This window comes from Carassius gibelio, chromosome A1 (assembly GCF_023724105.1).
Source record: "Carassius gibelio isolate Cgi1373 ecotype wild population from Czech Republic chromosome A1, carGib1.2-hapl.c, whole genome shotgun sequence".
In the NCBI taxonomy this organism is placed as follows: Eukaryota; Metazoa; Chordata; class Actinopteri; order Cypriniformes; family Cyprinidae; genus Carassius; species Carassius gibelio.
In genome coordinates this window covers 33,978,931-33,993,930 of record NC_068371.1, presented here as the reverse complement: position 1 = coordinate 33,993,930, position 15,000 = coordinate 33,978,931, and the positions used below count along the sequence as shown (strand labels likewise).

At 40.6% G+C, this 15,000-nt stretch overlaps 2 protein-coding genes across 4 annotated transcripts in view; one reads left to right on the top strand and one right to left on the bottom strand.

The window, feature by feature from the left end:
* ubl5 (ubiquitin like 5) overlaps nt 1-1,818 on the top strand; it is a 4,130-nt gene extending 2,312 nt beyond the window's left edge. Inside the window, exons 4-5 of the mRNA XM_052534301.1 lie at nt 612-649; nt 1,613-1,818. Coding sequence (XP_052390261.1) covers nt 612-649; nt 1,613-1,656 — 82 coding nt within the window. The 3' untranslated portion in view covers nt 1,657-1,818. The remainder of the gene's footprint in view (nt 1-611; nt 650-1,612) is intronic.
* The window catches only part of LOC128024885 (proto-oncogene vav-like), an 18,163-nt gene continuing 4,380 nt past the window's right edge, over nt 1,218-15,000 (bottom strand). The window contains exons 3-28 of one of the 3 annotated variants that reach the window (XM_052610941.1): nt 14,523-14,639; nt 14,384-14,442; nt 14,175-14,240; nt 13,974-14,079; nt 13,797-13,892; nt 13,292-13,360; nt 13,104-13,207; nt 12,228-12,327; nt 12,039-12,134; nt 10,969-11,037; nt 10,524-10,610; nt 8,379-8,464; nt 8,085-8,220; nt 7,893-8,002; nt 7,717-7,818; nt 7,412-7,506; nt 7,298-7,320; nt 6,943-6,985; nt 6,036-6,172; nt 5,420-5,485; nt 4,751-4,782; nt 4,555-4,665; nt 4,390-4,477; nt 4,003-4,132; nt 3,774-3,925; nt 1,218-2,182 (exon numbers count right to left, since the gene is read on the bottom strand). In XM_052610941.1, the coding sequence (XP_052466901.1) occupies nt 2,129-2,182; nt 3,774-3,925; nt 4,003-4,132; nt 4,390-4,477; nt 4,555-4,665; nt 4,751-4,782; nt 5,420-5,485; nt 6,036-6,172; nt 6,943-6,985; nt 7,298-7,320; nt 7,412-7,506; nt 7,717-7,818; nt 7,893-8,002; nt 8,085-8,220; nt 8,379-8,464; nt 10,524-10,610; nt 10,969-11,037; nt 12,039-12,134; nt 12,228-12,327; nt 13,104-13,207; nt 13,292-13,360; nt 13,797-13,892; nt 13,974-14,079; nt 14,175-14,240; nt 14,384-14,442; nt 14,523-14,639 (2,334 nt within the window). In that variant the 3' untranslated portion in view covers nt 1,218-2,128. Of the gene's footprint in view, nt 2,183-3,375; nt 3,562-3,773; nt 3,926-4,002; nt 4,133-4,389; nt 4,478-4,554; nt 4,666-4,750; nt 4,783-5,419; nt 5,486-6,035; nt 6,173-6,942; nt 6,986-7,297; nt 7,321-7,411; nt 7,507-7,716; nt 7,819-7,892; nt 8,003-8,084; nt 8,221-8,378; nt 8,465-10,523; nt 10,611-10,968; nt 11,038-12,038; nt 12,135-12,227; nt 12,328-13,103; nt 13,208-13,291; nt 13,361-13,796; nt 13,893-13,973; nt 14,080-14,174; nt 14,241-14,383; nt 14,443-14,522; nt 14,640-15,000 lie in introns of those variants that run through there. The other 2 variants (XM_052610857.1, XM_052610780.1) reach the window with 2 other exon arrangements.

The following is a 15,000-nucleotide window of genomic DNA, read 5'->3' as shown; positions in this document are numbered from 1 at the left end:
ATTATTTATTTTTTTGGTGTTATAAAGAATTCTAATTGGTTGAGATAGTGAATTGGTGTTTTTTTATTTATTTAGTTAAATATGAGCCAAAATCATCACAATTAAAAGAACCAAACACTTAAACTACTTCAGTCTGTGTGCATTGAATTTTAATACACGAGTTTCACAATTTGAGTTGAATTACTGAAATAAATGAACTTTCCACGACATTCTGATTTGAGATGCACCTGTATATGAAAGTTGGGGACTCTTATTTTGTAATTCCACATCAGACAGTCCTTAAACGACGCAGCTGACACTGGGAAGGTAAACTCAGTCTAGAACCTTTATTGTTATGTATTTTTCAATGTAGAGATGCAGCAAGTTTATATTCCTGCTCTTATGAGTATTGGAGGGCTTTTATTTTTGTATTCAGCATCAGACAGTTACGGACTATGTGTTGGGGGAAAAAGAGCACTGACTGCATTCAGATCAGTTCTCTGACCGTTTTACTGTAATACGCAGTTTATGCACGAATCTTGAAATAACTTAGTGGCTGGCTTGACCAGAGTCAGATGAGTGCAGAATACAACACTGATTGTGTGTGTGTGTGTGTGTGTGTGTGTGTGCAGGTACACCATATTCAAAGACCACGTGTCACTGGGAGACTGTATCCTTCACAAACTCACCTTCAGTACTTCAGCAAAACATGAGCACTGCCTGGAATAACTCTGAGATCAGGATGAGTTTGTTTCTTCATCTGGTTTGTAGAAATGTAGCATTGCATCAGTGTCTCATCAATGGATGCTCTGCAGTGAATGGGTGCCGTCAGAATGAGAGTCTGATAAAAACATCACAATAATCCACAACACTCCAGTCCATCAGTGAACATCTGGAGAAGACAAAAGATGATGTTTTTAACTCAAATACATAGTATATAATCTATAATAACACTTCCTCCAGTGAAGTCATCATCATCTGTTGTCTTTCACATCAAAATCCAGACACGTATCTGTTTAAACGCTGCTCGATCTGTGCAGATTTCTCTCCTGATTCAGACCAGAACACTTTTTGACTGGAGGAAGTGTTATTATGGACTATAGACTCATCATCTTTTGTCTTCTCCAGATGTTCACTGATGGACTGGACTGTGTGGATTATTGGGATGTGTTTATCAGCTGTTTGGACATTTACACTGATGCCTCATTGATGCCAATTTTAAAGCACAAACGTGAAGCTCATATTTGTATAATTTTATTTGGTTTATGCATGTAAAACAATAACTAGGATTGTTCTTCCATGAGATGCACATGAGAAGGGTATTTTAGACAGACTGGGAAAACTTACATGAATGAAATCTCACCACCATGTGTTTATAGAGTGAATGTTCAGAGTTCACGTTACCTGAGATTAATAAACGCTAACGCAAGAAGTATTTACCGAACTGAAGCACTTAACAAATGAAACCTTACTGCAAAGTGTTCTATCATGGGTTAGTTAGTGCTTTGTGTTGAGTAAAACTGTCCCATAAGTCTGTGCGACACATTCAATCTGTCTTTTAAGGCTGCTGTTGGAGATTTGTGCATTAATAATAATAATAATAATCGTCCAGATCCTTGACTCCAGGCATCAGATGAAATCCACGACGGCATGAACCTCGAGCTCTATTACCAGTAGAACACACACACACACACACTTACACAGCAACACATTACTACACACACACACACACACAGTTTGTGGAGCAAGACCGTTTCATCATGTCTCGAGGCATCAGAATATTTGTTCAGTCGAATTGTTTTGATATAATCTGGAAATAAAGTTTACATTTATGTACGATCAAGTCTCTGTGTTTGTTGAACAGCACAATGCTTTTAAAACCACTTTAATTAGAATCTGAAGGAAGAACACCCTGATACAACCACTGAAACCCTAATGAGCTGCTCTGAACCCGTCAAACCTAATCTGAGTTACTCCTGGATTAAACCAGTCTGAGCTGGAGTCTGTATGAAACGCTGAATCATCCACTCGTCTAGTGAAGAACTCTCTCTCTCTCTCTCTCTGTGTGTGTGTGTCCGAGCCAGTGACTGACGCTCAGCTGAGAGACACATGCTGTGAGCGACTGAGTGTTTCGCTCGGAGTCTGATGCTCAGCAGTAATCTGAATGCTCCTCCTCCACGTAATTAGAAGGGAAAAGGCCCACCTGCAGGAGAACAGCACACTGTTATTACTGGATCAGAGAGAGCAACATCCACTCATCATTCACTCAGCATCCTCCACAAGACTCTTATTCAGGAGGCTGTCACATATCAATAAAATCAACCTCTAGTAAACCATCACATGAAATTCACCACACGAGCGTATAATAGTAATTTTTAAATTTATATTAATCATTTAGCAGACGCTTTTATCCAAAGTGGCTTACACATATATATATATACACATACACATGTATAATAAAATAAAAAGATACAAAATACAAAAGATTAGAAAGGGAAAATTTCTTTGAATGGGCATGACGCCCATTCATTTTAATTACTTATTATACTATTATTATTTGAAAAGAGAGGGTCTGATCTTCTTGATGTTGAATAAAGGATCGGACAGTTTTAGCAATGTGGTCTGAGAAAGTCAGCTGATCATCAATCATAACTCCAAGGCTTCTAGCTGTTTTTGAAGGAGTTATGGTTGATGTTCCTAACTTGATGGTGAAATTGTGATGGAACGATGGGTTTGCTGGAATCACAAACAGTTCTGTCTTGGCAAGGTTGAGTTGAAGGTGATGGTCCATCATCCAGGAAGAAATGTCTGTTAGACAAGCAGAGATGCGAATAGCTACCGTCGGATCATCAGGATGGAATGAGAGGTAGAGTTGAGTGTCATCAGTATAGCAGTGGTATGAAAAGCCATGTTTCTGAATGACAGAACCTAATGATGCCATGTAGACAGAGAAGAGAAGTGGTCCAAGAACTGAGCCCTGAGGCACCCCAGTAGTTAGATGTTGTGACTTGGACACCTCCCCTCTCCAAGATACTTTGAAGGACCTATCTGATAGGTAAGACTCAAACCATTGAAGTGTGGTTCCTGAGATGCCATTTGCCAGTTGATAGGAGGATCTGGTGGTTAACCGTGTCAAAAGCAGCGGACAGATCAAGCAGGATAAGTACTGAAGATCTGGATTCTGTCTTGCCAGTCTTAGAGCTTCAACAACTGAGAGCAAGGCCGTCTCAGCTGAATGTCCACTTCTGAAGCCAGATTGGTTGCTGTCAAGGAGATTGTTGTGTGTGAGAAATGTAGAGACTTGTTTGAACACAGCTCGTTCAAGTGTTTTTGCAATGAAAGTAAGAAGGGAAACTGGTCTGTAGTTCTCTAAAAGAGATGGGTTAAGGGTGGGTTTCTTAAGTAGTGGAGTTATACGTGCCTGTCTAAATGATTAGGGAAAAACACGAGTGTGGAGGGAAGTGTTGATGATGTGAGTGAGTGAAGGTACAACTTCAGGAGAAATGGCTTGAAGGAGATGAGATGGAATAGGATCAAGCGGGCAAGTAGTAGGGTGATTAGAAAGGACGAGTTTGGAGACTTCTGCCTCAGAGAGTGAAGAGAAGGATGTAAATGAGTGTATGTTTTATTTTTATTTTATTTTTAATGCATTTAAAAAAAAATCAGTTCTAGAGGGCAATTGCACCCTGTAATAGAATAAATGTTAATTTGTGGTGCACTGTTTAATGGCACAGATCTCAGAGCACATGAGGGAGAGCAGATGGTGATGAAGTGTGTGTGTGTGTGTGTCGTACCCTGCCGTACACCTCTCCCTTCCACCAGCCGTTCTGAGCTTTCTTGGAGATGATCTTGACGGTGTCTCCCTCTCGCAGAGAGAGCTCGGTGCGGTCACGAGCAGAGAAATCATAGCGCACTTTAGCCGTGCCGTGGTAGCGCTCGCCCACACCTGCACACACACACACAGGGTTAAGGGTGTGTGTGTGTGTGAGGTGTTGTGTGTGTGTGTTCAGGAGTGTGTTGTACCTGCGTGCTGTGTGTTTCTGTGCTGCGGCGCGGCGCTCTCCCCCGGCTGCTTGTACGGCGTCTGCAGTCTGGAGTCCACGTCCTTAAAACACTCTCTCAGCGAGTTCTCCTGATAGTACTGCACCAGCTCCTGCCACACACACACACACACACACACACACACACACACACACACACATGATCCTGATGCCTTCTTTCACACAAATACACAAGCAGCTCATGCAGAGCAGTAATGATAACTGTAACAAGAACTGTGAGGACAACTATAACTAACACTACCTGCAATGATAACAATATGAATAACTACATGTGTGTGTGTGTGTGTGTGTGTGCGTGCGTGCGTGTGTGTGCGCGCGCATGTGAGCGTGTGTGTGTTGAATCACTCACAAACAGTCCCTTGAAGGCTTTCTTCTCGTTGATCCTGTAGAGTCCCTCTGAGTACGTGACCTTTATGTGTCTGGTGTCCATGTTGAACCTGAGACAGAGAGGCGTGTCACTGCTGCTGTTTGATTGACAGCTGTCAGTCACTATGTGTGAGTGTGTTCACCGTACTTGAGGCTGATGGCGAACTCTCCAGCATCTTTCTGCCGCACCAGAAACGTCCCATCGGAGCGAGACGTCAGCAGAGTTTTAGCACCGGTCCGGTCCATGTTACCAGCGAACCTGACACCACACGAGTGTGTTACTGCCTGTACACGCATGCTTCAGTGTGTGTGTGTGTGTGTGTGTGTGTGTGTGTGTGTGTTACCAGGGCAGTCCTGTTAAATCTGAAGGAGGCACCTACACAGAGCAGACAACACATTTACTAAAAACTAACAGTAGATACTAGACAATATATTATAACTTTATTATTACTGTACGCCAAAATGTAAAAATTGTTACATCAAATTCAAATCTAAACCTGGAAACGTAATCATTTGGGATTTAGCTCTTGTGCTTGTGCATTTTCCCTCAAACTCTTATATTGAATTTGAAATGAAAAAGTGGACCCTACTGTAACTCTACAGTATTATGATTATACAGTAAACTAGGAAATTTTGTCAGAAATACATAAATATAAAAAATGATAGGATATAAAAACTGTAGGAAAAAAATAAACATTAAAAATAGAAGAAAATAAAAATTGTACGACTTCAAGATAAAACATTATATAGTGAATATATAAAAATTGCAGGGATTTTTTTTTTTTTTTAAATACAATTTGGAGTAAATGCAGACAAAACAAAATGATAGAAATAATAAAAATAGTGAGAAATAAAAAAAAAACTGGAATAAAATGCAGGAAGTAAAAATATCTGAAATAAAAAAATGCAAGATAAAAAAGATAAAGTAACTAAATGAACAGTATCAGATATAATGATTAATTATGAGTTATAGGATGTAGATGTTATTGATCCGTGTGTTCTGATCATCTCACCGGCACAAACGGCTGAACTTTACTGCAGGGAAACCAGCCGACCTCTCCGATGGTCAGATTCCTGCCCTGGACACACACACACACACACACACGTCAGCTTTATAGAAGACCACTGTTACACACAGTATACTCATGTTTATATGAGGTCAACATCATGTATCAATCATATCCTGGATTTAACATGATAAAAAGCAACTGAAGACATGTGGAAAAGAGAAGGAGAAAGTGCAGACGTGGAGGTTTCTCTTCTCCATTACTAACACACAGATCTGTAACCTCAATCACACATGAATCCCAACTGAAAGAGCCTCGGAGCTGTTGTTCATACAGTCCTATCATCACAGTACACACGCTCTGATGAGCTGATCCTCTTCAGTACTGCGCTGCCTCGTTAATGTGCTGAAGGATGATGAACTGATGGACTGTCACCGTGTTAAAGCTGAACCAGATCTCCACATCTGAATAAGTGTGCTTTAAAGATTGGTCTCCAACACGAAACGGGCATTACTTCATACACACTAAACACACTCTCTGTGCTGTGTTCATGGTGTCTGTATATATGTCAGTATGTTAACAGGCTTCACTCTGTGTGTGTGTGTGTGTGATGAGCTCTCACCTCCCACCACTGCAGGTCGATCTCGGCGCGCATCAGCTCCACCACGTCTCCCACACACAGCTGCAGCGGCTGACCGAAGCCCACCGGCGGAGGAGGGAGACCGCAGTAATCCATACACACCTCCATCTTCGGCAGACCTGAGCAACACACACCAGTGTGTGAGGACACGGACCAGAGTGTGAGTGTGAGAGAGAGAGAGTGTGTGTGTGTGTGTGTGAGAGAGAGAGAGAGAGAGAGAGAGAGTGAGTGTGTGTGTGTGAGAGAGAGAGAGAGAGAGAGAGAGTGTGAGTGTGTGTGAGAGAGAGTGTGTGTGTGTGTGCATGAGTGTCTGTGTGTCACCCCTCTCTCCCGTGTCCTCTCCACCGCTCCGAGCGGGGCTCCAGCATGGGAGGTGGACGCACTAACAAGGAGGCTAAATGGCTACAGCCACTAGCGTCTGTCGCTAATGCGTCTCTTGAGATCGGGGAGTGAGGTTTACCTGCACAGCACCGTTACACTCACACCCCTAAACCTCACTCCCATCCGGGTCACGGCACCAATGTTACCTCTCTCTCCCGGGTCCTCTCCGCCGCTCCTCGAACCCAGGTCACTGGCATGGGAGGCAGACGCCCTAACAAGGAGGCTAAATGGCTACAGCCACTAACGTCTGTCGCTAATGCGTCTCTTGAAATCGGGGAGTGAGGTTTACCTTCTACTCGCTGGCCTCCATTACACTCACCCCCCTAAACCTCACTCCCATCCGGGTCACGGCACCAATGTTACCCCTCTCTCCTGGGTCCTCTCCGTTGCTCCTCGAACCCGGGTCTCAGGCATGGGAGGTGGATGCACTAACAAGGAGGCTAATTGGCCTCCGTTACACGTGTGTGTGTGCGCGCATATATGTGTGTGCGTGCGTGTGTGTGTTTACCTGGTTTGGTCTGTTTTTGAGATGTTAACTTCATCGTTTTATTCTGAAACAACATGAAAACACACTTCAACACCCACAAACACAAGCTAACACAAATAAACATCAACAGCACCAACCCTGACTGCATTTGTTATTAATTTATTTTTTCATTTAATATGATTACTTTTTTATTTTTATTTTACTTATATTTTATTATTATAATTTTTATTTTAATTACCAGCATATTAAAACTGTATAAATGTCAAATATTTAGATTTAGGATCACTCTCACAGTGTGTAAACCAATGACATAAAAGTTTACACAACATAACACATATACAAGAAGTAAGTGACAGATAAATAATTTTGATGATACCTTCTTGAGTGTTCCTGAGACTTCTGTGGAGTGAAAGAGAAGCACATGTGAAGTCGACTGAATGAACACCAGACACACGTTATCATTCTCACAGCTTCTGTGTCTGTTTCTCACCAGAGCTTCGTCCGCACACAGGAACTCGACCCAGACACTCTTTATGAGCCGCCATCTTACAGCGCGAGCAGCGGTAGCCCTGGTAGAAGATCCCCCTGACACACACACACACACACACACACAGCACATAAACCTCATATCTCCAGCTACAGCGGCAGATTCTCTCTCCTTCACATCTTACAGGAGTCTGTCACTTAAAAGATCATTCACTGAAACCTTTTTGAGTTGTATATTTAATTTATCTCAACGGATTTTAAGCTGTTTTTACTCCTTTGGACGAAAGGTGAAGCTGAAGTCAAGTTCACCTGAGGAGCATCTGACAGGCTTTACACGAGGTGGTGTCCTCAAAACAGTGCATCTGGAAGTCATGACCGTTAGCCGTGCCGTTCTCTGGACACATGTTGGACCTATGAACATGGATATTATATTATATTATCAGAGGAGCAGCTGGTCTTGAGGAACATGTGAGCGATGGACTCACAGTGCCATCTCAAACTGCTCCAGCCACTTCTTCTTCAGCTCTCGGGTCTTAAAGAAGAGATCGTATCCACTCTGACCATACAGATCCATCAGCAGGAAGGTGTGTGTCCACTGTAACACACACACAAGTGTCAGGTACAGGTGTGTGATGACGGAGATGAAGTGCTGTGAGACCAGAGCAGATGTGTGTCACCTTCTTGCTGTCCTTCTCTCCTGAAGGCTCGTCTCTCAGCTGGTAATGCTGAAGCTCAATCAGCTCCTTCAGCTCCAGATTCTCTCCGCTGCGCTTCTTACACACTAACAGAGCCTTATCGAAGAGGAAGCCGTACCTACACACACACACAGTGCTTTACACACACATCAAGAACCATACGCATCACAGAATCTATAAAGCTATAATAACTGTGACGTCCATAGCACAACTATAACAATGATAGTTATCATTTTAGTTATGATTATTGTTAGAGTTGTCATAACACACTCATACCGGTCCTGTTTGGATTTCTTCTCCACATTGCAGATCTTGAATTCCCCGTCTATTTTGGGTCGTCCGTATAACGCCAGAGACTGAGTCTAAACAGAGGGAGACAGAGAGTCTGAATCAGCATCAAACATGAATGAATCAGAATCAAACATGAATGGATACGAATCACCACTGAACACAAATGAATCAGAATCATAATCAAACACAAATGAATCAGAATCAGCACCAGCATTAATCAGAATCGGAATAAAACGAATTAATCAGAATCAGTATCAAACACACATTAATCAGAATCTGCATCACAAATTAATCAGAATCAGAATAAAACACAAATTAATCAGAATCAGCATCAAACACATATCAATCAGAAACAGCATAACAAATGAATTAAAATCAGATTAAAACACACATTAATCAGAAACAGCATCACAAATTAATCAGAATCAGAATAAAACACAAATTAATCAGAATCAGCATCAAACACACAATCAGAATCAGCATCACAAATTAATCAGAATCAGAATCAAACATAAATTAATTAGAATCAGCATCAAACACACATCAATCTGAATCAGCATCAAACACACATTAAATCACAAATTAATCAGAATTAGCATCACAAATGAATCAGATTCAAACACAAATTAATCAGAAACAGAATAAAAACAAATTAATCAGAATCAGCATCAAACACAAATTAAATCACGAATTAATCAGAATTAGCATCACGAATGAATCAGAATCAAACACAAATTAATTAGAATCAGCATCAAACACACATCAATCCGAATCAGAATCACAAATTAATCAGAATCAGAATCAAACACAAATTGATCAGAATCAGCATCAAACACACATTAATCCGAATCACAAATTAATCATATTCAGAATCAAACACACATTAATCAGAATCAGCATCAAACACACATTAATCAGAGTCAGCATCAAACACACATTAATCAGAATCAGCATCAAACACACATTAATCAGGATCAGAATCCAACACAAATTAATCAGAATAAGCATCAAACACACATTAATCAGAATCAGAATCCAACACAAATTAATCAGGATCAGCATCAAACATGCATTAATCAGAATCAGCATCAAACACACATTAATCAGAATCCAACACAAATTAATCAGAATCAGAATCAAATACAAATTAATTAGAATCAGCATCAAACACACATCAATCCGAATCAGAATCACAAATTAATCAGAATCAGAATCAAACACAAATTGATCAGAATCAGCATCAAACACACATTAATCCGAATCACAAATTAATCATATTCAGAATCAAACACACATTAATCAGAATCAGCATCAAACACACATTAATCAGAGTCAGCATCAAACACACATTAATCAGAATCAGCATCAAACACACATTAATCAGGATCAGAATCCAACACAAATTAATCAGAATAAGCATCAAACACACATTAATCAGAATCAGAATCCAACACAAATTAATCAGGATCAGCATCAAACATGCATTAATCAGAATCAGCATCAAACACACATTAATCAGAATCCAACACAAATTAATCAGAATCAGAATCAAATACAAATTAATTAGAATCAGCATCAAACACACATTAATCAGAATTAAACACACATTAATCAGAATCAGAATCCAACAGGAATTAATCAGAATCAGCATCCGACACAAATTAACAAGAATCAGCATCAAACACACATTAATCAGAATCAGAATCCAACACAAATTAATCAGAATCAGAATCAAATACAAATTAATCAGAATCAGCATCAAACACACATAAATCAGAATCAGCATCATGAATTAATCAGAATCAGAATAAAACACAAATTAATAAGAATCAGCATCAAACACACATTAATCAGAATCAGCATCATGAATTAATCAGAATCAGAATCAAACACACATTAATCAGAATCAGCATCAAACACACATTAATCAGAATCAGAATCCAACAGGAATTAATCAGAATCAGCATCAAACACACAATAATCAGAATCAGTATCATGAATTAATCAGAATCAGAATCAAACACAAATTAATTAGAATCAGCATCAAACACACATTAATCAGAATCCAACAGGAATGAATCAGAAACAGCATCTAACAGAATTGGGCTGAAATTAAAAGAGTTTCTGTACCATGTTCTCGATGCACAGCTGAAACGTTGTGATCTGACGGATGATCTCATTGTCTCGCTTCACCTCGTTCACACACTGAGCCAGATCCTGCACACACACACACACACCAGCAGCATATCCATTCATTTAATCACGGGTTAATTTTAACATTCATGAGCATTTCTCCTCATATTACCCCTAGTTGGCGCTCTTACTTCACTGCACATCCTGATCAAAATACCCACAAAGTTCTGACTCAATGCACAAATGCTGTGACAAATATCTTCATCCTCATTATTTGGCATCTGATTCATTTGTGTGTTTCAGGTTTTGAAGATTCAGCAGGAAGCATGTTCACTCAGTATATGAACCTCTGAAAGTCTGCTAAAATGTCTCCCTATCCCTTGTTTTACTCTTGAACATGCTACACACACACACACACACACACACACACACACACACTCACCCTCATGGCATCCAGTGCAGTGCGCAAGTTTTCTTTCTCTTGTTGGTCCACTGTATGTTTCACAAGCTCCTGAAGCACACACACACACACACACACACACACACACACACGTTTTGGGTGAACAGGTGAACAGGGTACGTTTGATCTAAGACTCATCAGCTGATTAATCCCAGTACATTAAGACAAATGTTTTCATATTATTTGAACGTTTTCTGGAATGGCCTAATAACTAATTTGCATTTATTTCCAGAATATTTATCTGTAGATTGGATAAAGCCAGATTCATAATTCTAGTTATATTTTGTTGACATATTAGTGTTTAAAGTTTCTACAGAGAGGATTTATCACTCCAAAAATCTGAAAATATAAACAGACAGAAAGCACATATATTTTCAACATGTTTCTAAGGATAAAATGTTGTATTAATCAGTGTGAATGAAATATGAACAAACCCCTCAGTAAAAGAATTCAGAATAAAGACAGGAATAAAACTCTAAGTTCTGGTGTTTATAAGAGTTGCAGAAGTGAGGAAAAAAACACTAAAGAAATGTATTAAGAACTCTACAGACATAAACTGATAAAGTGCATTAAAATAAACACTCATGTCTGCATTTTGGATGTTTACTTTATTCTAGTCTGAAATCAAATCTGAACCTAAAATGCAATGCAAGTAGCTGTGGATAAAAGTGTCTGCAAAAATGGGTGAATGTAAAAAAAAACAAAAAAACAACAACAACAAAAAAAATAGAAAGAAGACGTTATGAATAAAAAAACATAAAAAGAAAATGTTTTAATGGGAATCAAAATACAATTGTACCTCCTAGTCCTAAAAGCATCTTGATCTGCACTTGATTTGTGACTATAACTTACAGTTTATATGTTTTAATCTATCTAATTAGTTTCTAATTATCTTAAAGAACCACAAAGGAATGAATGTGTCCTTATTTCCACAGATGTGTGTTTGTGTTGTTCTGTACCAGTTTGTTTGTAGTGAGGGTCAGATCTCACTAACGCAATGACATATCACTTGTGAGAATAACACTGTGAGAGAGTGTGTGTGTGTGTGTTACCTGCAGCAGCAGATGGTACTTCAGGACTCTCTGCATGGGAACCATCAGCAGATCTCGCAGTGAAAACCTGCCGCTGTTGGCTCTCATCGAACACTCCTAGACATGAGCAGTAATGAGATCACTGGTTTGTGCTGGTGGTGTTTATATCAGTATAAATGTGTCTGTGGTGTGTGTGTGTGTGTTTCTGACCTCCAGTCTCATCTTCACGTCTTCATGTGTGCTGGTGATTTTGTCCAGGTGTTTGGTGGCAGCTTCCACCTGACTGCAGTAACGTCCATACAACAACAGCCTACCACACACACACACACACACACACACACACACACACACACACACACACACACACACACACACACACACAGACAAAACATCCTTCATTCAGATATGTTGTAATGAAATATGTGATGAAACAGTTAGCGTGTAAATAATTCGTAAACATGTCTTACATGAATGCTCATATTCAGTCTGATTGGGTAAGAATGGTACGAATGATGTGGACACAAATTTCTGCAAGTGTGTCATAAATGACGGTTCACTGATTCACATATTTAATTCCTGAACAAATCCGTGTTGTTGAAAGAGCCATTCAATTCATGAACACTTAGATGATCACTCACATAGTCAGCCACTTCTTTAATTCCAAAATTAATTAGTGTTGTTGATTGAATAACTAAATCAGCGATTCAAGGACTCAAAATATCATATTTTTAATTCATAAATGAATCAATTGTGTTGCACAATCCATAGAATCAATGATTCAATGACTGACACAAAATCAGTCACTTTTTAATTATTAAATAAATCAGCATGTTAAACAAACTACTTAATAAATGATTCAGCGACCCACTGGAAGTCACATGTTTCATTCCTGAATGAATCAGTGCTGCAGAATGAATCAGTTGAATCAGTGACTCATTGACAGATTCAGCGTCTAAAGCTCATGCAGATCAATCCCTCGTGAGTTCGTCTGGGAACCTCAGGAATGTTTTCTTTAAGTGCTGCATGAGTTTCGTCTATGGTTACTCCTGCTAAACTCCTCAGCGCTCAGTTCTGTACGTGACGTACCTCTCTTTGTAGCTGATGAAGATCTGATAGAGATTCTCGGCTCGTGAATGCAGTATGGACTCCTGCAGCTCCACAAACAGAGAGCGATGGGTCTTGGCCAGATCCTGTGAGAGAGGAAGTGGTTTAGTGAGCTGATCAGATAGAGCCAGAGAGACTCATGAACTGATGAAGGTGACAGAGAGACTCACTTCAATATTGATGAAGATGTTCTCGATGTCCACACGCTGCAGGAAGGGCTGGAGCGGCTTCAGAAAGTGCTGTGGACACCAAACAAACACAACAGGACGTGTGTGAGTGTGTGTGAGAGTCATGTGTTCACTGTTGGTGTGTGTCTGAGAGCAGTGTCTGTGAGGCCGCGGTCGAAGAGACCCGCTGCTGAAACACTTTCGGTTTCAGGTTGACTGGCGCGCTCCTCTCTTCATCAGATGTGACTGTGAGAGATCAGTGAACCGCAGCACCTGCACATCTCAGCGGCCCAATGGTCAGATCATCAGAGGCTCTGGGTTCAGCTCCTGAGCGTGAGATCATTCAGAGAGAGCTAACAATGCTAAAAATAAACATGAGGCCAGCGGCACATTTACTGTTAGATCTGATTACAGTACTGAGTTATCTCTCTCTGTTTGTGTGTGTGTGCGTGTGTGTGTGTGTATGCGTTGTGTGTGTCTCTGTGTGTGTCTGTGTGTGCGTGTCTACCTGAAGTATTGATTCCAGTGTGTTGGTGTATTTCTCCTCTGTCTGTCTGATCTCCTGAAGACAGCAGCTCCTCTTGTCCACTTCAACCTTCTGCTGCTGTGACACACACAGACAGTTATCTTTACATTCTCTCTCTCTCTCTGTGTATGTGTGTGTGTGTGTGTGTGTGTATCTCACTGTTTCTGGTTCCTCTGTCCTCATCAGATCTTCATAAATATCATCTCCTTCATTCTCGTCTTCCTCCACACAGTCGTAAAGATCATCATCTTCCTCCACCGTGTCACTGAGAGACAGTCATTTCATTTATATATTGCGTTAAGAAAGGTTGAAGTTTTTGTCAGATTAAGCTCATTTCTTTGCACACACACAAACACTCACTCGATCTGGTCTGAAAGGCCGCTGTAGATGTCATCATCTCCGACACACGCTTCATCTGGAAACGGTCTGCAGTGAACAGGACAAACACCAACAACAGTGATCAAAAACACTGAACATCTGCAGCTGTGTTCAACAGTCAGACGCGTATTGAACGACATCAGGTGTGTATACATGACTAATTAACTAAACTGAGAGTGTGTGTGTGTTACCGGAATCCTCTCTGCAGCGCCAGCGGTGTCTGGGACAGGATGGACAGTGTGTTGATCACCTGTGATCACGAGCACTCGTTAGCGTGACATTATCATCAGCACAGTAATCACACATCAATCTCTCTCTCAGAGTTCAGACCTTGCCAAAGTCACGCACGTCAAACAGCTCGAAGGCCTCGAAAAGCTCGCTCTTCTTCATACCGAATTTCTCCTGACAGGCACACAGGAACGTCCTGATGTTCTTCAGACACAAGAACTACACACACACACACACACACACACACACACACACACACACTATATTAATCATTCACAGAGAACTACAGACATACAGATAGACAGACAGAAAGACAGACAGAAACACAGACACACAGACAGACATACACACAGACACAGACAGAAACACAGACAGACACACAGATAGACAGAGACACACACAGACAGATAGACAGATACACAGACACACAGACAGACAAACACACAGACAGACAGAAACACAGACACACAGACACAGACAGAAACACAGACAGACAATCAGATAGACAGAAGGACATACACACAGACACAGACACAGAAAGAAACACAGACACACACACACACACACACACACACACAGA